The following is a 24,500-nucleotide window of genomic DNA, read 5'->3' as shown; positions in this document are numbered from 1 at the left end:
TTGTCTTATACTACTTCTAGTCTGACAAGTGCTTTGTCTGCAGCTGTACTAAAGACCAAAGCTGGAGCTCACAGGTTTGTATTCTGTGTTTGCCTGTGTCTTTTGACACCTGTCTTCTCTGTGACTTCTTTTCTGGGAAGCTTCGGCTCCCAGGTTCAGAACAGAAGAGTTTGAAGGCATCTTCAGCCTCTGGGTAAGGAGAGGGTGGGTCCTCTACCGAGTCCCATGCTGTAACCTCTGGGGTTCTCCCCGGTAAGGGCAGGTGTGAGCTATGACGCGGCTTCGAGGACGTGGAGCGTCATGGAGATGCCTCGGCGTCGTGGAGATGCCTCGATGCCTCGACGTCGATGGAGTGCCTCGACGTCGATGGAGTGCCTCGACGTCGATGGAGTGCCTCGACGTCGATGGAGTGCCTCGACGTCGATGGAGTGCCTCGACGTCGATGGAGTGCCTCGACGTCGATGGAGCAGTGATGCTCGACGTCGATGGAGCAGTGATGCTCGACGTCATGGGGCAGTGATGCTCGACGTCATGGGGCAGTGATGCTCGACGTCATGGGGCAGTGATGCTCGACGTCATGGGGCAGTGATGCTCGACGTCATGGAGCAGTGATGCTCGACGTCATGGAGCAGGGATGCTCGACGTCATGGAGCAGGGATGCTCGACGTCATGGAGCAGGGATGCTCGACGCCATGGAGCAGGGATGCTCGACGTCATGGAGCAGGGATGCTCGACGTCATGGAGCAGTGATGCTCGACGTCATGAAGCAGTGATGCTCGACGTCATGGAGCAGTGATGCTCCTTTTGGGGCATTGGTCGCTTGGGCTCCGCTGTCTGCCTTTGGGTACAGACGTCACCTTTTTGGATGGCTCGGTGTCTCGGTGTTTTACACCGTAGTGACATTTTGACGTCGGAGTGTTGGCGTAGAGACAGTCACTGTCCTAGTGATGGTGACGTTGTGGTGCGGTCGAAGTCATGGGTTACAGCCACAGTATACTTGCCGGCGCTTGCGGCCTGGGTCTTGTTCCAGGCCTCGCTCCGTGGTGAGCCCCCTCTGCGTGGGAGGGGACTTTGTGTTCCTGGCACCGTCCGCCCACGACGCCAGGCAGTTGATCAGCTTCGAGGAACCCTTCTGATGGGGAGTCTGTGGCTACTCACCACGTGTAAGCGAGGGACGTTGGTCCTCTTGCTTAGCTTTGAGTTTGCGCATACCTACTCATCGGCTAGGTCGCCTCCTGCTCTGCCACCACTGGTGAGACCACCTGGGATGTTTCGGATTTTTCTCGGTTCCCTCTCCCTTCCACCACCCCAGGGGTCTTTGGCCCCTCAGTCTGCTATTCCCCGTGCCTTGTTGCCAGGGATGCGTCTTCCATGAGTACGGGGAGTCTCTCTCTGACTCTTTACGGGTTGGTGGTACTTAGTTTTGGTCCGCTACCACCTGCCAGGGGGTCTGGCTTCGAACGTGCTCCTGACTTGGTCGCAGGGGTGGTGGCATGTAGGCGTCATGCGGTGGCCCGCTGTTGCTTGGCCGTTGCGGTAAGATCCCTGTGTGGGGGTGTTTTCTTCACGAATTACTAGTTCCCCTGCCGAGAGACAGGAGGGAAGCCTTACAAGAGATAGTCTATGGACCTGGTAGTTTCAGGTCTAAGCATCGGTGTCGGAGCGGAGTTTTTTCTCTCCTGCCGACCCCCAGGTATTGTGGGTTTGTCCTACGTTGCTATACTTGTATTCGTCGGGCGTCTCTGCAGCCTACGGCTCAGCAGTGTGCACCTGCTCTCCCTTTCTTTGGGCAACCTTTGGGTTACCATGAGGGTAGTGTGTGGTCCGCATAAGTCTACCTCGGAGACTTTTGGGAGGCTGTAGGTTTGCGGCGTGGAGAACGGCTTGAGGCCTCCTTCCCTTTCTGGCGGCGTTTTTCCTCCCAGGTTTTTTCTGTGGTCCCGGGCCGCCTTTAAATACGTCACAAGTATATTGTGCGCGTACGCGGGAGAGCTTGATGCTCCTCAGCGAACAAAGGACGGCCGGGTCTAAGTCAGTCTTCGGTTTATCAGTCCTTCTCCAGCAATTCCTCCGGTCAGCGCGCGGTTTCAGCTGCGCGAGCTCCAGGCGGAGGCAGATACCCTGTTAAGGAAAAGGGCGATAGGAGACGTGCCTCTGTCTCTTAGGGGAAGAGGTCTGTACTCCTGGTTCTTGCTGGTTCGCAAGAAGGACAAGAACGAGTTCAGGCCCATTCTGGATTTGCGACAAGCAAACTAGTGGGTTCGCAGAGAGGGGAATTTCGCATGCTATCGTTGCATCAGGTTCTTTCCTCGGCTGCAACGGGGAGTTTGGCTCTGTGCCATAGATCTACAGGATGAGTACTTCCATGTGCCCTTTACACACATACACAGGAAGTTCCTGCGATTCCAAGTCGGCACCGATCATTATCAGTACGCAGTACTGCCAGTCGGACTGACGTCTGCGCCCAGAACATTCTCGAAGTGCATGGCAGTGGTAGCTGCACACCTGAGGATAAATGAGGTGTTTGTCTACCCGTACCTGGACGTGTGGTTGATCAAGGCCTCCTCTTTCTCGGAAGCTCAAGCACACTTCCAGAAGACGTGCGTTCTTTTGAACGAGCTGGGGTTGCGCATCAGTATGTCCTAGGCTGTCACGATTCCGGTCCAGTGCATACAGTACTTGAGAAGCCTCCGTCAATACGCTGTCAGCAAGCGTGTCTCCTTCGGGGGAGAGACGATTTTCGCTCCTTCGGAAGGCGCAGGCTCTTATGATCCCTCCATCTACAACGGTGGGACGGTGTCTGCTCTATTGGGGTCGATGGCCTCTTGTATCTTCCTCACTCCACGCGCACGGCTGCCCAGGAGACCGTTGCAGGAGTGCGTGGAGGATCAGTGGGATCAGAGGAATGGTTCTTGGGACGACAAGATACGACTGTCTCTGCATGCTCTTCAGTCTCTGAAGTGGTGGTGTTCGGCGGGGAATCTCTTCGGAGGGGTTCCCTTTCACGAGGACATTCCCTCACGGACTATCGTGACGGATGTGTCTCTCCACGGCTGGGGGGGGCGCATTCGGGAGACTGACAGATACAAGGAACGTGGTCCCCGATGGAGTCCATGTATCACTTTTATTTCCTGGAACTCAGAGCTGTTCACTTGGCACTGTAGGCGTTTGTTACGTCCTTCCAGTCCAACTCTCTGCTTGTACAGACGGACAATGCGACCACGATGTCTTGCCTCAACAAGTAGGGGGGTTCGGGATCGCGCACTCTGTCGCAGGAGGCGCAGGCGATCTGGCGCTGGCTTCTAGCCAGAGGACTGACGATCACGGCTATCCATCTGCTAGGTGTGCAGAATGTTCAGGCGGACGCACTGAGCGGCCTGATTCAGGAAAACCACGAATGGGTCATAAACGACGAAGTACTAGGAGAAGTCTTCGCAAGGTGGGGACTCCAGACGTAGATCTGTTCTCCTCCGCCGAAAACAGCAAATGCTGAGGCTTTGCCTCCAGGTACTACCAGCAGGGGACGCTGTGGTATGCGTTATGGATTCACTGGTCGAACAGCTTTCTGTACGCTTTTCCACCCGTTCCCCTGCTTCCGGCGGTACTCATCAAGCTGTCCCAGTGCAGGGCACGGATGATCCTGATTGTCCTGGAATGGCCCAGGGAGTGGTGGTTCACGGACCTGCTTCACCGGTCTCTCCTTCCTCACATACGGCTACCGTGCAGGCCGGGCCTTCTCATGAAGTTCGGGGGGGCAGATGTTGCACCCCAACCTCTCGTCTTTGAGTTTGGCGATATGGCTCATGCGTTAGTGCAATGTGGCCATTTGAATGTACCAGAAGTTTGTATGGACATGCTGAAGGAGGTTGGGCGACCTTCCACTAGGTCTTCTTATGCTTACAAGTGGATGAGGTTTTGCATCTGGTGCAAGTTCAGGGACTATGACCTAGCGCCGAAGGCGCGCCAAAGGCAAGCCCGTCTGCGCCCGTCCGCGCCGGACACGGGCCTAGGGCCACCCCCCCTGGCCATAGTGTTTGCGTAAACACAGTATCCTACCCACGCTCTGCGTTGATTGACCTTCGCCCACAAGCCACTGAAAAATGCATAAGGCACAGCCCAGACTTTACATCATCTAAAACTGTATTGGATTGTAATCACTGCCAAATGTCCATTCCCCTATTAAATAAAAGAGCTAGTAGCGAAAACTCCATCCAGGTAAATCAAGTGTTTACGATAGCCCTCATTAATGTACGCTCATTAGCCAAACATAGGCAAGAGGTAGCCGATGTACTCATTGATAGGAACATAGATGTAATGTTCCTGACAGAAACTTGGCTGGACAAAGCCTCTGACCCGGACCTCGTCATAGCCGTTCCACAAGGTTTCAAGTCTTACAGATTAGATAGAATTGGTAAGAGAGGCGGTGGGGTTGCCATAATCGCCCGTGACTCTTTTAGAATTCGTACTACTGTCATTCCTTCAACGGCATGTGAGGCGCTTCAATTCGATATCTATCTGTCCCCTTCACACAATTTTAAAGGTGTATTACTATACAGAAGACCAGAATCACGGTCGGAATTCCTCACAGAAATACTCACTATCCTAGAAACTACAGCTATGGATAAATCTGTGACTCTGTTAGGTGATTTTAATTTCCATTTGGAATGTAGCGAAGATAAGGAGACTACCTCATTGCTATCTGAAATGGAGATCTTTGGCCTAGTTCAGTTGGTGAAAGGACCTACTCATAACGCAGGCCATACCTTAGATGGTATTTTCACCAACTTGGAGAATATACTAGTGACTGATGTCCTACCAATGACGTGGACTGATCATCACTTGGTACTGGCCACAATATTAATGAATAAAAAACCCATAGCCACTTTGCTCCCCCCCAAACATGAAATGTTTAAGGTCTGGAAAGACGTTAATATTCCCAGTCTTCAGGAGGCGTTACAGAACTCTACACCCACATGGGCTACTGATCCAGAAACTGCTACTAATCAATATCATATATGGGTCGGCCAGGCGGCCAACAAACTGGTACCTGAAAAAAGAATGTCCAGGAATAGAAGATCCCCCTCAGCACCATGGTACACGGAGGAACTAAAAAAACTAAAACAGCAATGCAGAAACAAAGAAAGAATTTGGAGGAAAAAGTATGAGAACGAGGATAAGATAGTGTACAAGGGACTGCTAACCCAATATAAACTACTGATCACAGAGACAAAAAAGAAATTCTACACTGAGCAAATTGAAAGCGCAAAAAACTCGAATAAAAAGTTGTTTGAAATAACTAAACAGCTTGCGGGAAGTGTCCCAGACCTTAACCCCCCGTGCTCACAAGATTTCTGTGATTCATTGGCTTCATTCTTTTTTAGCAAAGTGAATGACATATTTTCAGCCTTCAACCTAGCCGATAACCAATGCCTTGAAAAAATAAATACCCCATCCCCAAGTATAAATTTTTCTTGTTTCGCAGAGGTTACGGAAGTTCATATTCAGGACATTATTAAAACAATTAAATCTGGATCAGCCCTGGATCCATGTCCCTCAAACACCCTCCGTTCAATACTGGATACGGTTATCCCAGCCATTACCCAAATAATTAACCTCATGTTCCGCACAGGCATCTTTCCAAACCAGTTAAAAAAAACTTTACTCAAACCCCTTTTGAAAAAACCTGGCTTGGACAAAGCAGAACTTAAAAACTATCGGCCTATAGCGAATTTACCTTTCCTTGCTAAAATAGTGGAAAAAACTATGAATATTCAACTTACGGAATTCATCGAGCAATACCACCTGCTCGATGAAACACAATTTGGATTCCGTAAATATCATGGAACGGAAACAGCACTCATCAAAGCTGCAGATGACATTCGACTCATCAGAGACCAAGGTGGCACTGCACTGTTGGTACTCTTAGATTTATCTGCTGCTTTCGACACGGTTGACCATAAAATCCTGGTCAACCGTGTCGAAAAGATGGGTGTACAAGGCCTAGCAAAAGATCTGCTAGCGTCTTTTCTAGCAGAGAGATCCCAGGCAGTTATACTGGGCCAGTTTGAATCCGCTGAGTTATCGCTGCCACGTGGGGTGCCTCAAGGTTCATCCCTTAGTCCGACACTATTCAATATATATGTGTCGGACCTCGCTAATACCATCAAAGCGCACGGGATGAACCTTACCTCATATGCGGATGATACACAGCTGATACTGGCTGTCAGGAACAATGGGGAAACAGTGGCGGAAAATTTCAAGACAGGTATGCTGGCCATTGGAAAATGGATGTCAGCAAACTGTCTGAAATTAAATTCTGATAAAACTGAGGTGGTCACCTTTGGCCACCTCAGTCCTAGCTGGTCCCCAACCTGGTGGCCATCATCTTTTGGAGCCGTACCCAAACCAGTTACGAAAGTAAGAAATTTGGGTGTCATCTTCGATGACAAGCTAAATTTTCTGGCTCATGCTAATCAGACGGCCTCTACGGCGTTTTACAAACTACGTCTGGTTAGGAAGATTCTTCCTTTTCTTCCTACTAATGTGGGAAAGACACTGGTCAGCGCTCTGGTATTGTCAGCACTGGACTATTGCAATGGCTTGTTTGCAAACGCACAAGTCAGGATAATAAAGAAATTGCAAACAATCCAGAATGCGGCAGCCAGACTTCTCCTGAACATTCCTAAATTTAAGCCAATACAAGAATCCCTGAGGAGTCTTCACTGGCTCCCGGTCAGGAACCGAATTAAATTTAAGACACTTTGTATCGTCTACAAGGCTTTACATCAACAAGCACCTCAATTCCTGCGCGACCATCTTGTCCCATACATTCCCACTCGAATGCTACGATCAGCAGGACAGAATGACTTGGCAGTGCCTCGGACTAGGCTGGTCAACTGGGGAGACAGACGTTTCCTAGTTGCCGCCCCAAGATTGTGGAATTCTCTCCCACAAATCATAAGATCATGTCCGAACCTAATGTCCTTCAGGAAGAAACTGAAAACCTGGCTGTTTAACCTCTGAAAAACATCCTCAGTATCAAACAGGTGAGTAATACAATACAGCGCCGAGACGCCTGCGGGCAATTGTTTGCGCTTAATAAATTCTAAAAATAAATAAATAAATAAATAAATTCTAAAAATAAATAAGGAAGAGGTCATCCTTCCGTATCTTCTACACCTGGCGCAGTCTGGCCTTACTGTCCATTCCATTAAGGTTCCTCTTGTTGCGCTGACTGCCTACAGGAAATGGCCTTCACAGACTTCCTTCTTTCGTATCCCTGTGATTTAAGGGTTTTTGGAAGGCTCGAAGAAAGTGTTCCCTCCTGTCCGGTTTCCTTCGCCTTCATGGGAATTGAACGTGGTGCTGTCCAGTTTGATGAAGGAGCTTTTTGAACCTATTCATAAAGCTTCATTGCAGCCCCTTTACTGGAAGGCGGCGTTCCTCGTGGCCATTACATCGGCCCGCATGGTGAGGAAAATTCAGGCGTTGTGTTGCCACGAACCTTATACAGTATTTCATGCTGCTAAGGTTGTTATGCGTACTCGCCCTAAAGTTCTTCCAAAGGTTATATCTGGCTTCCATGTTACCCAGACTATAACTTTGCCTACGATTTTTCAGAATCCTTCATCCCCAGCGGAAAGGTTTTTGCATTCCCTGGATGTTAGGAGGGTGTTGAAATTTTTATCTGGATAAAAGCAAGGATATTAGTAGGTCAGACCAATTGTTTATCAATTATGGATCAGTCAGGACCGGTCTTGCTACCTCCTAAACAGTCCATCTCGAGGTGGATTGTGTCCTGTATACAATTGTGTTACCAAAAGGCTGATAAGACCTTAGGGGGTAATCCTAAGGCTTATTCCACCGGGGGCAAAGCTGCCACGACTGCTTTGCTCCATAGTGTTCCAATTGCAGAAATCTGCAAGGCGGCCACTTGGAAGTCGGTCCATACCTTGTTAAGCATTACTGTCTAGACGCTGAGGCCAGGGCAGATGCTCGGGTTGGGCAGGCTTCGCTGCGACATCTGTTCGCACAGTAGTGGTGTTATTTCTCTTTTCTCCACCGCCGCTTTGGTGTGGGGATGGGCTTGCCATTCTATTCACTAGATTATGACTATACACAGAGATCCCCTACTACAGAAGGAGTAGTTTCTGTCCTGTAACTCCAGTTCTGTAGTAGGGGTATCTCTGTTATAGTCATAAGCGCCCGCCCGCCTCCCCGGTGGAGAGAGATATTCATGTAAGAAATACTACAGGTCTGGCGTGTTACGCCTTCAAAAAGAACTGAAGGTGGAAGGGACCTGCAGTGCATTCTGGGATACTGTGAGGCTTCTGGAAAGTTCTCTTAAAGGCACAGTATCCTGTTTTGAGCCACATAATGGCAGCCTATGGGGCTTGTCTGTCCACTTCTTCCTCTCTATCATTCCAGAGGGTTTTGCTGTTACAGGCAAGGTTTTCTCTGTAAGAAAACCCTGGACAGGCTGTGCTGTTTGTGGACTTTTGGTGGAATTTCTAGTCGAAGTACTGGACAGTGTAGCCTGTGGATATAGGCTGCATTATCTGTCTTTAAATTCTCTCTTAAGTGTCTGTGCAGTTCTGCATGTTTGGACAACTTAAGAGATTATTTTTGATTCCTCCGGGGTCCGCGCACATGGGCGGGACTATTCACTAGATTATGACTATAACAGAGATACCCCTACTACAGAACTGGAGTTACAGGACAGAAACTACTCCATACTGTCCATGGAGCTGATCACTAGTCTTTAAGTTTGTAAAGAATCATGCCCTTCAGCTGAGTTAGTTCACAAAGGTGCAGGTTACATATTTGCTTCACAGCCATGGATGCACATCTCTCCATTTTTGGGCTTCTCTGTTAATACCATGAGCCTTCATTTGCATTGCAGCTAGGTTTAAGCTGTATATCCTGTACATAAATCCCCTTTATTGGACTGATCTTCAGTACTGCAAAGAGAATGACCATTCTGAGTCTGGAAAGGATTGTTTACCTCACTGGAAAAGCACAGTTTGTGAGTAGGCCAGAGCAGGTAATGGTATGCTTGCACCACATTGATTTTTATTTAGGCTAAGAAGTGGCTTTCTGTAGGATTAGTTTCATATGTATTGAGGATTGGAAAGAGACTGAGGTGAGAACCACTGGTGTCATCATAATGTGTTTCAACATGATCTACAGCTTAGTACCCATAACTAGAATCCTTATTGAAATTATAAACGCATGTGTCCCCAAGATTGCATTCTGTACAGTAGTGAATGTAAATAGCTTTACTAAAGCAGACGAGAACTGGGCTGGAGCAGATTTCAGATTTGGTCATGCTTCATTGTTACTTTGTATTACAAAGATAATTGCCACATGAAAAATTGACAGTAAATCTTTTTCAGGTTTCAGATCGACAGAGCTATCTTGTTGTGGCTTTGGTGCTGTGTCTTATTTTGGGATTGATGGTCTGTATGCAGCGTTGCAGAAATGCCTCTCAACTCAGTGAAGATTTCACCTCTTCAATTCCAAAGAGTCATAACTACCCAAGCCCAAAAAGGTATTTCATTGGAATTTTTTGTCTGATTTTGTTTATATTACAGAATGATTGTTAAAATTGTCTTGTTAAGTAGTGTGAAATTGTGCTCCTGCTAGGCCCCTCTGGGCCCGGTGGATCTGCGTCTCTAGATGTACATAAATCTTTTTTCTTTAATAACTCCAAAAGTCCCAAACAGGTTTACACCAAATTACAAAAAAACACTCTTTCTGTACAAAGATCTAGCTTTCTGCCAAATTTGGCGCAATTTCGTTCAACGGTTCAGGCTGTAATCGTGTCAAAAATCCCTATGGGAAATTGCATTGGGTTGCCCGTTTTGGGACCTTTTTCTCACCGCCCGCTTGACCAATGACCCTAACACTTTACAGACAGCAGCTGAAATGAGTGGCAAGCTAGTTTTAAAAATTCCATGAAGATTGGTCAAATGGCGCCAAAGTTATTAGCAAAACAAAAACTGCTTTTTCTATGGAAACTAGGTCCTAACTCTTAAGTACCTACTTCAAGCCCTGAGGCGGAAAGCCGGGGCTTTAGGCCATTGCTTATGGAATTTTGCTGCCACTTTTAAAATTATTTCGCTCTTTTGCACAATTGCTTTTTAAATCAATTTTAAATACTGCTGCACTATCTGGGGCACTTCCGAACTTACCTGGATACCCTGAGCTGTCCCGCAGCCGATTTTGGGGCTGTTGTGAGACGCTGTCGGGAACGACGCCATCTTGGGTGAGGCCACGGGTCACGGACCAGCTGGTCATTCCGCCCCGCCAGCATAAAAGACGCTATTCTCGAGCCGCCCCCCCCCCCCCTGATTTGCTGCTATTCAAGCCCTGAGGCGGAAAGCCGGGGCTTTAGGCCATTGCTTATGGAATTTTGCTGCCACTTTTAAAACTATTTCGCTCTTTTGCACAATTGCTTTTTAAATCAATTTTAATTACTGCTGCACTATCTGGGGCACTTCCGAACTTACCTGGATACCCTCAGCTGTCCCGCAGCCGATTTTGGGGCTGTTGTGAGACGCTGTCGGGAACGACGCCATCTTGGGTAAGGCCACGGGTCGCGGACCAGCTGGTCATTCCGCCCCGCCCTCCTTCGCCCGGGCCCCTCCTCTACTCTCCCTAGTATTTCGTGGCAATGATTTCCCGTCCGCGCAGCGGGCGGGCACAGCGGGCTCGCCAAAGGCGTGCCCGTCTGCGCCCAGGGGCCATACCCCCTGGCCAAATCACCAAGCCACTTTCTAGGATTACTTATAGCGCCAGCCTACTGCGTGCTTATAGGCCGCACTGCCCTGCAGACTGTTCCACGTTTAATTTAACAACTAAGTCATCACAATCGTGCTTAAACTGTTCTTTGTCGCTTGAGGCACCTCAACTCTGTCATAGTTGTAGACCTCAATTGTCGACTGTTTCAAAATCAGTATACAATTTTCGCAGCATGAACTGTCGTTCTGTACCTAAACACAGACGTGAGATCTTTGACCTTTTAAACGAGGAACAACCGGATGCCCTCTTCATTACGGAGTCTTGGCTCCATGAAGGGTCAGGCCCGGATATCGCAGAAGCACTCCCAACCAACTATGCTATGGTCAGGTGTGATAGGGTGGCCAAAATCGGTGGGGGCATTGCTATCATTTTTAAAAATGTGTATCAATGCTTCTTAGACCGTATTAAACTACAAAACTGCGAAGCTGCATCTTTTAGATTTATTCTTCATCCTAAGTTTTCCCTAAATGGCATTCTTATTTAACGCTCACCTGGGCCAGTCACTGACTGGGCCACTCATCTGTCCGAGCTTATTGCCTCCCTGCTGCCTAATGCTGGCACTCTTGTAGTTGTGGGTGATCTTAACTTCCACTTGGATGACCTTAGTAATAATGTAGCTAGAACCTTGATCACCGACCTCCAGTCGATGAATGTTACTCTACATAATCAGGGTCCCACACACATAGGCGGACACCTCCCAGACCCCATTTTCTCCAATTTGCCTGATCAACAATGCCTTCCGGCTTTGCCGGTCCTTTGGTCAGATCATTATATTGTTAATTTTAGAATCTCGGTTCTGACCACCGCAGTCCCACATAGAGGCATCCGCGCGGAAAGGAGCAGGGCACGGAGGAAATTGGATATTGGCTCTTTGAATAAAACTCTTACCTCCCATCTCCCTTTGGAACTGTCCACACTAGGCGATGTGGAATCCTCTGCTATGTTGATCGATCTCTGGCTAGGAAATGCCATTGATACCGTTCTTCCTATTTCTTTAAAGCAGGGTGCACCTCATAAGATGCCCGCCCCATGGTACACCGAGGCATTAAAAGCTGAGAAATCCCGGTGCAAGAAGCTTGAGCGCGTCTGGCGTAAAGACTATTCTCAGCATGCAGCCCAGACTTATAGACTTGCGCTAAAATCTTACCACAAAGCTTGTGCCTCTACTAGGGCCAACTTTGTGACGAAATCTATAACAGATGCCATTGATAACTCCAAGGTCCTGTTTAGCTTAGTGCAAAATCTTGCAGGCTCTTCCACATTGGCTAAAACTCCCCCTCTGACAGATAGGAAATGCGATAAAATCGCCCAGTTTTTCCTAAGCAAGGTGGTGAAGATCCATCAGGACATCTCCATCTGCAACTCTAATAATACAGCCCTTCCCACTTTGGTAACGAACGCACCACGGCCCATGACCTTTTTTCCCCATCCACTTTTAGTTTGGCCTGATTTACAGCCTGAGGGTCTGCAGGAATTGCTCCGCAATGTAAAATCTGGTTCCCCACTGGACCCCCTTCCTATTTCTGTACTTAGGGTGCCTGACCCCCGGCATTTGGTCAATATCTGCACTGTTCTGAACCTATCACTAAAGACTGCCACGGTCCCTGCCATTTGGAAACACGCTATGGTCACGCCACTTTTAAAAAAGCCAACTGCCGATCCCGAACTTCTTGCCCAATTTCATTGTTACCGGCTTTCTCCAAGATCCTGGGGCGTCATATTCTCTCCCATCTTACCCAGCACGTGAGCTCAAACAACTTACTTCATCCCTCACAGTCAGGTTTCCGGCCGGGCTTTTCGACAAAGACCACCCTTTTAGGTGTTACTGAAAATCTACAGTCCCTGATCGACAATGGTGAAACGGCCGCGCTGATACTACTCGATCTCAGCGCGGCGTTCGATACCATCTCTCACAAAATCCTTCTTGACACCTTAGCCACCATGGGCGTGGAAGGACTAGCTCTGGACTGGTTGGCTTCCTTTCTTTCCCAACGCACTTTTCAAATTTTCTCCCAGTCTGCTACCTCAAATACTTATTCACAGCTCCATGGTGTTCCTCAGGGTTCTATCCTTAGTCCCTTACTTTTTAATCTTTGTCTCCCCTTTAGCCCACATAGCTGATGATGTCGGCCTTAAGCTAGTCACATATGCCGACGACTCCCAGGTTATCTTCTCGCTTACGAATAGTGGCGAGGCCTCCTCCCGCCTTCAGTTTGGTCTTGGAGAAATAGCAAAATGGATGAATCGTAACCTCCTCAAACTGAATGGCGAGAAGACGGAGGTCCTTGTCCTAGGACAGAAGCCAAACCTGTGGACCTCCAGACATTGGCCTGCAAATCTGGGTCCCCTCCCTGTACCGGTGGAGCAGGTACGGAATTTGGGCGTCGTCATGGATAAAGGCCTGACAATGCAATGTCAAGTTAGCAAAGTATCTGCCACATGCTTCACCATCATACGTTGGCTTCGCAAGATCTTGTGGATGCTGCCTGTTGACACAAGAAGGATGGTGGTGGGCGCCTTGGTCACCTCCAGGTTGGTCTACGGCAACGTGCTCTACCTGGGGGTGGCCAAGGCTGTCACCCGTCGCCTGCAATTAGTCCAAAACGCCGCAGCGCGCCTTCTTAGCGGTTGCCGCAAAACTGACCATATATCCAACCGCCTCCGGGATTTACACTGGTTAAGGGTCAAGAACAGAGTGAAGTTCAAGGCCCTTACTTACATGCATAGGATCAGGCACAAGGTGGCTCCAAGCTACCTACAGACCCTAGTAAAACCTTACTTTCCTTCCCGCCCCCTTCGCTCCTCCTCTCAATGCCTCTTTTCTGTCCCCAGGATCAAGCTCTCCAGAATGGGAGGTCGCTCCTTTTCGTATTTAGGGCCCAAGTTGTGGAATTCTCTTCCTCTGGCCATTCGGTCCGAGGACAGAATCACATGTTTTCGTAAAGCCGTCAAGACCTGGCTTTTCGATCTATAACTATTTGGTCAACTATCTTTTTAGCTGCAGTATCTTAGCGCCGGGAGACCCTCATGGGTAGCTGTCGCGCTCTACAAGCGTAAATAATAAATAAAAATAAATAAATACTGTGAGGGTAGGGGTACTTAAATATACTGAAAAAAGCAAGATCCTCATTCACCATCAATTATCACACAGGTATTCAGTCGTAGATATGCGGACCTGTTTCATCATTTTTGTTTTAATACACATTGATTTATAGCTTCTCAAGATCACAGGTATCATGAAATGCTTCCACAACACAAATTAATTATACCATTTGGTGAAATTGTATTATCAATCATAAGCCTACCCCATGCTTAATCAACCAATATAAAAAGAAAATGTCTTAACAAATATATGAAAAGAAAGAATAGAGTGGTGGTTTCAACAATCAAACTCAACTTTTTTCCATACACTACCACAGCATAAAGCATGAAAATGTCCCCTTGTGCTGGTGCTATTAGGTGTTATATGTCAATATTTAAGGGTTCACTCCTTTTTCCACATCGCACCCAAGCACTCCACCGCCATGCCAGTACGTTCTGATCTCTTTTGAAGGCTTAATTCAATGAGATCTTCCCCCGATTCCAAAAAAGGTAGGTATAGTAATTACAATGTTAAATGTTTGGCATATCCACATAAAATGATTTTTACACAACCTTGTGAAACATTAAGGGTGTGGAAACGAACCCTTTACATTTCACCCTTTCACTGCACTTGTTTAGAACGTACCTTAATACAGGAAAACATTCCTTAACATGAAGATTGCTTATCAAACAACTTTATGTTGGAAGCTAACAGAAAAGGGAAGATATCACTATCTCAATCACAAGTATTTACTTGTACAACTTGCATTTGAGGTTGCCAACAAGAAATAGTACCTCGTGTTCCATGTCTCTTTTATTGTGCCCTTCGTAGGGAGCAACTCAGCGTATTTACTATGGTCTGCATGTAGACGTATTCTTTTCTTTCATTACTGTGACCTCAGCAGTTATATGCCCGCACACTCAAGGGGCTTCAGTCGTGCTTATTGTGCCCTGCCTGGGGATCCGACAACTGTGTTCACTTCAGTCTGCATGTGGATGTGTCATTCCCTATCCTCTCGGCATCAGTATCAATTAATCAATCAATAAAAAGCTTTATTCAGTCACATATAAATAACCATAAAAACACACAATAAAAACATATTAAAATATACAGGGCAAATATCAATATTTGCACCAATTAAGACCATTCTTCATACACAGCAAAAATGTCATTGTCATAATTATCGCATCAGTCGATTTCCTATATCTAAAAACATTTTCTTTAAACAGAGGCTACAACAAATATTGTTTCTAATTGTTGGAGAGCCACTAAACCTGGGCGACACAACCTCATACCAAGTGTTTTCAAGACTGGAACAATCTACCTTTTTCTCTGTACAGAGTAGAATTTACAGAAGAATAAAACTTGTATGGTGGACTGATCAGAAATATCGGCACACAGGCATTTACATAGCTGTTTTGACCAGTCATTAATAGTTGGGAAACTTAAGGATCTGTACAGAGTCCCAATGGTTAAACACATCAATAAAAATGTATCATAGTCATTAGTTACAAGGCATAGGTATGGCTGGATTTTAAAAGTTGTTAATGTAAGGTTGTGTGCTTGTACCGTAACCTTACTCAATTCAGCATTCAATCTTTGTTCACTCAGATAGCGCAAACAATCGTTCTTAAGATCTTTCCTGGAGTGCCTTGCCATGGTGGGCGGATCATTATAAAATTCTTGATGGCCTATATTATATAAAAACATTTTAACATAGGACAGCCATCTAATGTTTGCCACTCCATCTATGCCCATACAGGCTAATAAGATCCCACGATTAAACTGTGTTTCCTCTGTTGTCCATATCCTATGCCTCAACAAAACCGGCTGAGTCTTTAAAATATCTTCCAAATATGGCAAACCTAGTTCTGTATGGCATATGAAGGAGGAGGTGCCATTAGGGACCATTAATAAAAATCTCAAAAACGTGTTTTCAGCTACCTGAAGGGAGCTTACATCCGCGTGTGCCCAAACTCCCGCTCCATATGAAGCTACAGTAACACTTTTTGCTTTATAAATATTCAATAGTTCCACAGTTCTGCCTAATTTCCTACTAAAATTTACGAGTGCAGATAGTTTTAATGTAAGTAGTCTCCTAGTTTTTACAGCCTGCACCCATAACCCCGTACGGTCAAATAAAATCCCTAAATAGGAAAATATCTTAGTGTTTTCGATCCGTTTCCACTCGATAAAAATTGATCTGGTTTTAATACATCCAGCCCCGCAATTCATAATAAATGTTTTAGTTGAACTAATAGTAAGTCCCCGTTCTGTCATAAAATTCGTACAGCTGAATACCACTCTTTGGAGTCCTAGTGGTGTGCCAGACATTAGGAGCGCATCATCAGCATATAACAATGCGGGAATAGGGCGTTTACCAGCCACAGGGAGGTTGTTACATTCCTTAACTAAAATCCTTTCAAGGTCATTTATATATAAGGTGAAGAGGAACGGGGCGAGGACGCAGCCTTGCCGCACACCACGTCTTACATTAAGATGACCCGTGCATTCCCCACCCACCCCAAATCGTACCCTAGCATTTGCCCCTAAATATAACTCTCTTAGAAAGGAAATTAAAACTGCTTCAACACCCTGCTCCTCTAAAATCAACCATAGTTTATTGTGCTTCACGCAGTCAAATGCCGATGATGGATCGACAAATGCCAAATACAGGGCTCCTCTTTTTGCAAAATTTTCACAGTTGAGTCCAACAAAGATATCGGACGGTAACAGTCCAGGTCAGACCTATCTCCTTTTTTAAATATTGGTACCAGGATGGACTCGTACCATGTTGAAACAAGACCTGCAGAGATACAGGCATTAAGCACTTGTGTCTGCAATGGGCCCCACAAGGTGGTATTAGCTTTAAAGATGTCGACAGGGACACCATCGGGCCCAGCTGCCTTCCCGCCCGTTCTTGAGGCAATGGCTGAATTTACTTTGTTTAGCTCAAAGTAGAGCCAGTTTCCTAAAACCATAAGGGAGTTACCGGTCTCTGCCACAGTAATTGTATTATCATATGGCCCTGAGCACGGCTCATCGTACAGCTTAAAGAAATGCTCTATCCACTGGTGCTCTGGAATTTGCCCATCAATAGTCGCTACTTCTCTGTCCCTAAAAAAAGGTGCATTAACTGCCTTCCAAAAGGCACTAGAGTCTCTTGAACTGGAGGCTTCACAAAGGGTTATCCATGCATCTGCTCTTAGTATGTCTCTTCTCCCTTTTAATGCACGTTTATATTCTCTCCGTGCCTCTCTAATCTCATTCCTATCCGTTGCTTCCCTGTGCAGGGCATTCTTAAGCTTTCTATAGGCCTTGGTACAATTTGGGTCAAACCACCCTTTTTTTCTTTGAATATTTTTCCTATTTGCATTGACTGTGAGAGCCCTCTTTATATGATCTGTGATGTGAGTAAAACCATCAACAATTGGCCGTAAAATCTTGGGGTTCCACTTTGTCCCAGCTTAAAGAGTAACCATTTTGCCTAGATAATAGTATATTCTCCATTATGGGGTTTCGTCTATCAATCTTGCTCTTTTCCTGATCAAAAAGCAGGATACCCACACTCTGAGCAAAATGATCGCTCAATGCGATCCGGTGATTCTGAAAATCTACAATACTAGAGCTATAGCGGGTTGAGACCAGAATAAAATCTATTATAGAAGAAGTTCCACAGCCATTAAAGGTAGGGTTAAAAGGAACAGAGGGAGTACTTAGGGTGTTGGCGAAGCCCAGATCAAGTTGAAATATTGATTCATTTAAACTATTGCCATACCTTGAGTGCGGGAAATGAAAAAAAGTAGTCTCATTATCATATGAGATTCCACAATTCCCTATGTCAGCATAATGACTAAGAGGAGTATTGAAGTCACCCCCCAGACTATAATCAGGTCTTCATTCCCTACCTCTTGTAGGTGTTGCAGGTGAGAACATACAGCTCTTACAATCCCTTCTATTTGATTAAGCGGGGCATTATTATAATAATTCACCAATATTACCGTGCAACTTCCAGTTACCCCTAATCTAATAATCTGATAAAAACAATCCTCAAATAACATATCAGTTTTCTTAAAATGTACTAAATTAGAAACATAAGTGCAGAGCCCCCTTTAGCCCTGCCATGTAGAGAAGTTACTGCAGGTGTGTGTAGAGTTTTGAAACCGTTGAAATGAATTGGATCAACCACCCATGTTTCCTGAAGACTTATTAAATCAAACTTCCGAATAAACTCCTCCCACAAGCTATTTGTCACCTTTGATTTTAAGCCGCAATATTCCAGAACAGAATATTACATTCCCCTATTCCTTTTTCATAGCCATTGCACTCAAGAGTTTCCTCCGTATTCAATCCCCAAAAGTTGTCCTCCAATATAGGGAGCAATGTTGGTGCCGGCATAGTTAATGAGGGCGTGCAACTTGTATCGCTAATAGTAGCGAAGTCTCCTCCCCTGGAACATATCTATGGGTATAAAGTTGTCACTTGGGAAACGATTGGCTGAGTAATAGAATCCACTGCCACCAATAGAGGTTCAAAGGACAGTCAATCACATGTTTCTAGCCTGACAAGGGAGCAAACCTATTAGTATGGTTAAAATCAGTAAGACTACCTAAGGGCCTTTTAAATGTAGGTCGGTTGTCCACCCTCACCCCCTTTGCAGAGTGTGATGATACGGTCTATAAAAGAACCCCAACGGCACCAGGGAAATTTTCCCTTTGTGATATCCAAGGTTCCTACTCCCCAAATGCTCCAATAAAAATCTAACAACGTGCCCGTTGTTAAAGTTAGCTACTACACAATCACCCCAAACTTCCTTTTTGAGGTGTCCAACCCATGGGGCACGTCTAGCCATGATCATCTGATTACAGATATCCCATTCCCGTATCCCAACCGCCTTCAATTGGGCAGTGACCCAATGCATTGTTTTGGCCATTAACTGTTCTGTAGATTCTGTCTGCCCTTCGCGTAGGATTGGAGCATTCTTTAAAACCACTACGAGAGGGGCAGCGGCCGGAGGGAGATTTAGGGCTTTCGGTCCATTTTCATCTATTCTATAGGATGAAGGATTATGCACAGGTGGATAATCGCAATCTAGGGGGCAGTAAGCAATGGCAGATTGGTTACCTGCCCCATAATTCGAATTTCATCGCCTTAGATTACTAAGTGTCCCACCCCGGACCCTGCTGCCCTCCTCCCTAGGGGGGTACTTGGGATGAGCTGGACAAACTCACTAGATATATTCCCTGAATCACCCACTTGGCCACCAGGGGGGACTGGATCAACAACAGGGACTATTCCCGCTTCATTGTTAATACCAGATGGTACAGGGATTGTATTAGATAGTAGTGGAATTGCACAACTGGACTTCAGTACAGCCAGGTTGCACACAACACTTTTAACAGGTATTACGGGCCTATCAATTTTACTTATACTGTCCTTAATGGAACAAAGATGAGGTACAATTTGCAGTTCAAAGTTTGTTAGTCCACCGTCAATCAGCGTAAGTCTCTCCATGATCGGAGTCAAAGATGTCGATATTATAGCCCCCAGTTTGATCAGCAAAGCCTCATGAGTTTCAGGGGGCAGAACACCAGTTGACTCTTGGTTCGGAACAACATTGCCGGGGCTTTCGGGCAGGGGGATTGATGACGAAAGAGATCCAGTCCCACCATTCCTGTTAGACGTTGGCCTTTTTGCACTTTTCTGCCTCTTCGTGCCCCCTCCTCTCCGTCTTTTTGGGCACTGGTGATGTTAAATCCATAGATGGAGGATTATGTTTATATGCCGATCTCGTGGCTATACGTGAAGCTATACCACTAGGTGCACCTCCGTGGGCATTCTCCGTAGCCGATGGGCCAACTATGTCCTCAGTTTTTATTGACAAGTCCAAGGAGATCAATGTCAGCTGAATAGTGCCTCTCGTTGGATCATGAGGCTCAGTTTCAAGTGCTGGTAAGTGCTCTGGTGTTCATGCACATTTCAAACCACCCAACGATAAGCATTTACCTTGTGGGAGATCTAGGGAAAGACTACGTTCGGTCAGTGCTATTTCGTGGGCTAAGACCGCATTAGCTCTCATCAGAAATTGGTCTAAGGTCCCTACGATGCTCCCGCCAGGGAACCCAGATTTACTCCTCCCCCCGCGAGTACTCATTATAATGACGTGTCCCGACCAAGGTAAGAAGGAAAAAATAAACAATAGGAGAAGAATTCTCTAGGTGATGATAATGATCAGCAGTAGACCAAAAGTACATAAATGTCCACTAACCTGGACAGGCACAGATGTTAGAGGGGGGGCCAGCCCAGCCTCTTCTGGCCTCTAATCGGGCTCAAACGGGCCCGCCCTTGGCCCCGGCTTCGCCTGGCACCGCCCGCTCATGTCCCACGCTGCGGGAGGGCCGCACCGTCTATGAGGGCCTCTGGCACCTTCTGATGACGTTTGTGGCCTGCGCCACGCAAGGCTCCATGGGAGATGTAGTCTGCCTGGGGGAAGTTTGCAGGCCGTTCCCCTCACACCAGGTTCTGTGTAAAGGAGTGTATCAGTATCACTGCTCACTCGTAACATGTTCACCGAGGAGTCTCCTTGCAGGCTCAGTAACTGAGTTCCCGCTTCCTCAATACGTGATTCACAATGATTGGGTTATATCAGCACTGGTTGATTATTTCACCGCTAAGCGGCTCTCTGTATTGGTATTCATGGGATTTGTAGTTTTTTTAACCACAGACTATTCAGAGATGTCTGCCAAAGATTATACTGTCAACATCATCACAAACTTATTGTTTTACAATTTTATTTTACAGCTCCTCATTTTGATGTATTTTTGCATGAAATAATAACATTTGGAACACATCAGTGTAAGTTTTGAAAGTGTGATCTGTTAAAAACAGGGTCATAAACTGTCATCATCGTAAACTTAAAATGCCACACAAGTTGTAAAGATCGCATTTTGAAGTAGGAGACCCTGATTAAATGATTCATATGTTGTTGACATCGTAGATTTCATTCAGGTCCCTTTCAACTGTCCACTTTTTCAATATTAGTCATGCCTCGTCTGTGAAAAGTGCTGATTCCGTCGCACTGTTTATTGGGACATATTTTAAAACTCCCCACCTGATATCATTCTCCGAGTGGTTGTTTGAAAGATAGTGTTGCATTAAAGGAGCTGTGATTTGTGTTAACTTATATTCCTCTTTAAAACTTGAGATGGCTTCCCATTATATGCAAAAACACAGGGGCATTTAATGAAATATATCTCGTTTTTAGTGTTCCTGTTCTTGAATTCAAGATGTTTTTTCTGTATTGATCACACACTTTTTCAGTACCCTCTATAGTTAGTTGGCAAACTGAACTGTTTATGCATTTGTGGTGACCCTCAATGGGTGGATATCCCATCATTTGTCACACAGTCTTGGGTACCCTATGTTTTTCTGTATTTGAGTGCACCAGTGGAGTGGTGTGGCTCACTGGTTAGAGGCGGCAGACCCGGAAGCAGAGAACGGCCTGGGACCAGGGTTCAATTCCCAACGCGGCAGGGTCGTGGACCAGGGTCAGCGGACTCGACAATTCTCGCCTCGGTGCCTACTCTAACCAGGGATCACACTCGGGAACTCTGGGCATTAAGCTTGCCTCATCTCTACAACGGCCCCCACAGACGCCGGGGATGCCTGGTTTCACCTTGGAGATACCCAGAAGGGACCATCTCACAGGGAAAGCCAGGACGAGTTCCCCAGCGGTCTCCAGCGCCGGGACGCTTACGGGCAGCTGTGCGCTTTACAAGTCCAACACATTTACATTTAACACATTTTACCATTGTGGCAATAATAATCGTTTCTTGGTAACACAAAAGTTCCGCCAGGGTGGGATTGTGGTTTTTGATAAAATTCTAATTCTTTTTAACAAGTTTTTTTTAACCTCGTTGGTGTGCTGGTTATATGTTGTAACACATACCATTTGCAGGAAACAGCTCCTCCTTTCTCTTACAATGCCGTTTACTGCTAGTACGTGAGTTCTTTTTTTTGGGGGGGGGGGTGTCTGTGAAGCAGGATCCTAGAGCTCTGCCTTCACTGAATTTTGTTTAATGATTTTTTCACTCATTAATATGGCATTTACAGCATAGTGACTTTGGCAGTGAAGAATAGCTGGGATTGTGAGCATTTATTTTTGTTTCACTGCTATGGAGAATGTCCTCCTATTGTAGTGTAGTTCCTATATTCCCAATAGGCTCTGCGCATTGGAATAACATAAACGATAGTTTAGACGTAGGACTGAGGTTGACTAGATCTCTACTGAATATGTTAGACTTAATTATGAATGCCAGCTAGCTCAGAGGTCACTAGAAACTTTCTCGAATGAACGGGAAGGAGTTACCTTTCCTGTTTAGACAAGAAGGGATTAGTTTCTGACAACCGTATAAACATGACAACTTTGCTCCCTCCAGAACAAGGAGTATATCTCCAGAGTCGTGTGAAAACAATAGGCAGCTATTTCCCTCAGTCAATCGTGCATGCTTAGTTTCACCAGGAGTGCAGAGAAATAGCGAGACAGGCGTTTTCAATAAAAGTTGTTATGTATTGAGCAGTCCTCTTTCTCATGCAAGAGAAGTGAATTGCCACAATTGCAATACTTATCATGAAGTAAAGTGCACACAGTAATAGGAGTATTATGAAATAATACTGTAAAAGCATTTATATGGTTTCTGAGCCATATGATACTTAAAAAGGATAAAATATATACATACATAAAATCATTGACTAAACGTACTCAACTGGTGCTTCTAAGATACGCCTACCCCGGTGTACCTAACCTAAGCCTAGTACGTGGGAAGGAGTAAGTGAGCTGCAGTTTAAGTTAAGTTAGTTTTGCCAAGAATCTGAATCAAGAATTCTCTAAGGATCTAATCAGCTCCGTACCTTAGTTATAGAATGAAGGAGGTCTTGTATCTCTTTCTCAGGACTCGATCTCCCAGCAACCCGCAAGGGTGACTGGAAACACTGGAGCTGGAAGGCAGATGCTGGTATATTTATACCTGAAAGGTGCCGAGTTTGACGTAAGGTTGGACATAAGACGTCACTAAGAACTTACAGTTCTTTCTGGACTCCTGGAGTTCTTGTTCAAATCAAAACAAAAGCAGGGGGAATTCTCGGGCTGCTGGAGGCTTGGTTTGTTTAAAGAACGCGTTGTACTTTCTAGGAGTCTATGGGAGTAGCCTTGCCGTATTTGGACTGCATTGGCTATGACTAAATATGGATATGATTTTTATGCCTTTATAAGGATATGTTTTGGTATAACCACATAAGGGCATGAATCGGGAATATTTAAATAGGGTCCTAGATACGTTCACAACACTATTATAGAAAAAGTTAAATAAATATTCTCAAGGATTATGTGTGGCGTGTGTACTTGACTTTGTCAATAAATGTAATGGCACACTTTGAAGTAGCATGATAGGATTCCCTTCAGAGGAAGAGAGGATTAGAAGAAACAATTTATAAAGGAGAAATATAAAAGACACCACAGGAGATTGGTCTTCCATCTCAATGCACCCCTGCCAAGTACCACTCATCAGGCGTTAGTCTCACGCATTTCAGTGTGGTGGTCTGCATCATCACAGTGAAATGCTAAGTCTCGCAAGATAGCGCTTCCTGACACCATTGGCGCTGAGGCAGACAAGTAAGTCTGGAGGGTCTCTCTCAGCACTCTGAAGCAGTGTGGACCCTGTGCTGCTCTGGCAGTGGACTGCACTGACTGCACACACTGTCCAGCAGTGCTGCCTGGGTACAGTTACGTTTGCTCAACAAATGTGAATGGCAGTGGATCGCTTGTGCTGGCCTGGTGCCGGTTCAGCAAGCTACACTAGTGGGGCTGCATTTATCAATCATTGGATCAATTACAGTCATGTGACTGCACAGCACAAGGTGTGCCCATTTTTATTTTGCCAGTACATTGGAACAATGGTCCCAGTAAACAATTTATCAACACACAAAATACTTAAATCAGAGAAAATTATTTAGAAGACACGTATTATAGTAAACATACAATTTATTTAATCACACTGAACATACATTGATTTGTAGCGTTGTTGTAACAATGCCAAATATATACAGTGCCCCTAGGAAGAAAAGGGGGGAGCGAGGAGATGGAATTGTTTGTGATTAAAGTGAGGAAGCAAGTAGAAAGTAGAATGCGAATCACAAAATTTGTTTCTTAAAAGGGCTCCTATTATAAGCCAAAAGATTCACATGTATCCAAACAATAAATAGCCATTGTTTGAAACAATAACACAGTGATTAATCGCTGTTGGTCAAGCTGGCTAATACAACAGATGTCTACGTTTCAACCCCTAGAAAAGTAGGTTGTTTTGTCCCTTACGCCGGGTTCTTCCTCAGGACCGGAGTGGAAGGAAGGGGGGGGGGTTGGTGTACCTAGAGATAGCGCATAAAAACACTTTAGAACTAGAATTACCATTATATATCATAAACTCACTGAAGGGCCTGGGTCCCTTAATTTACCTTGAAATGGCCCTTCACTGTGGGCTGGGGGAAGAGTGTGGGCGCGTAGGCTCCAAAATGACGAGAGCGAAGGGAGTCACCTGCAAAAGGTGCAGATACAGAAAAA

At 45.8% G+C, this 24,500-nt stretch overlaps 1 protein-coding gene across 6 annotated transcripts in view; it reads left to right on the top strand.

The window, feature by feature from the left end:
• Positions 1-24,500, top strand: part of SUCO (SUN domain containing ossification factor) — a 570,127-nt gene that overhangs the window by 506,177 nt on the left and 39,450 nt on the right. For all 6 annotated transcript variants that reach the window (XR_013594734.1, XM_078642395.1, XM_078642375.1 and 3 more), the window contains one exon: positions 9,396-9,550. Coding sequence is in view for 5 of the 6 variants with exons in the window: in XM_078642395.1 (XP_078498521.1) it covers positions 9,396-9,550 (155 nt within the window). In the remaining variant the exon portion in view is untranslated. The remainder of the gene's footprint in view (positions 1-9,395; positions 9,551-24,500) is intronic.

The sequence above is a fragment of the Lissotriton helveticus genome, chromosome 1_1, assembly GCF_964261635.1.
Source record: "Lissotriton helveticus chromosome 1_1, aLisHel1.1, whole genome shotgun sequence".
Classification (NCBI taxonomy): Eukaryota; Metazoa; Chordata; class Amphibia; order Caudata; family Salamandridae; genus Lissotriton; species Lissotriton helveticus.
Note: the sequence above shows the minus strand (reverse complement) of the source record. Positions and strands in the feature narration are given on the sequence as shown.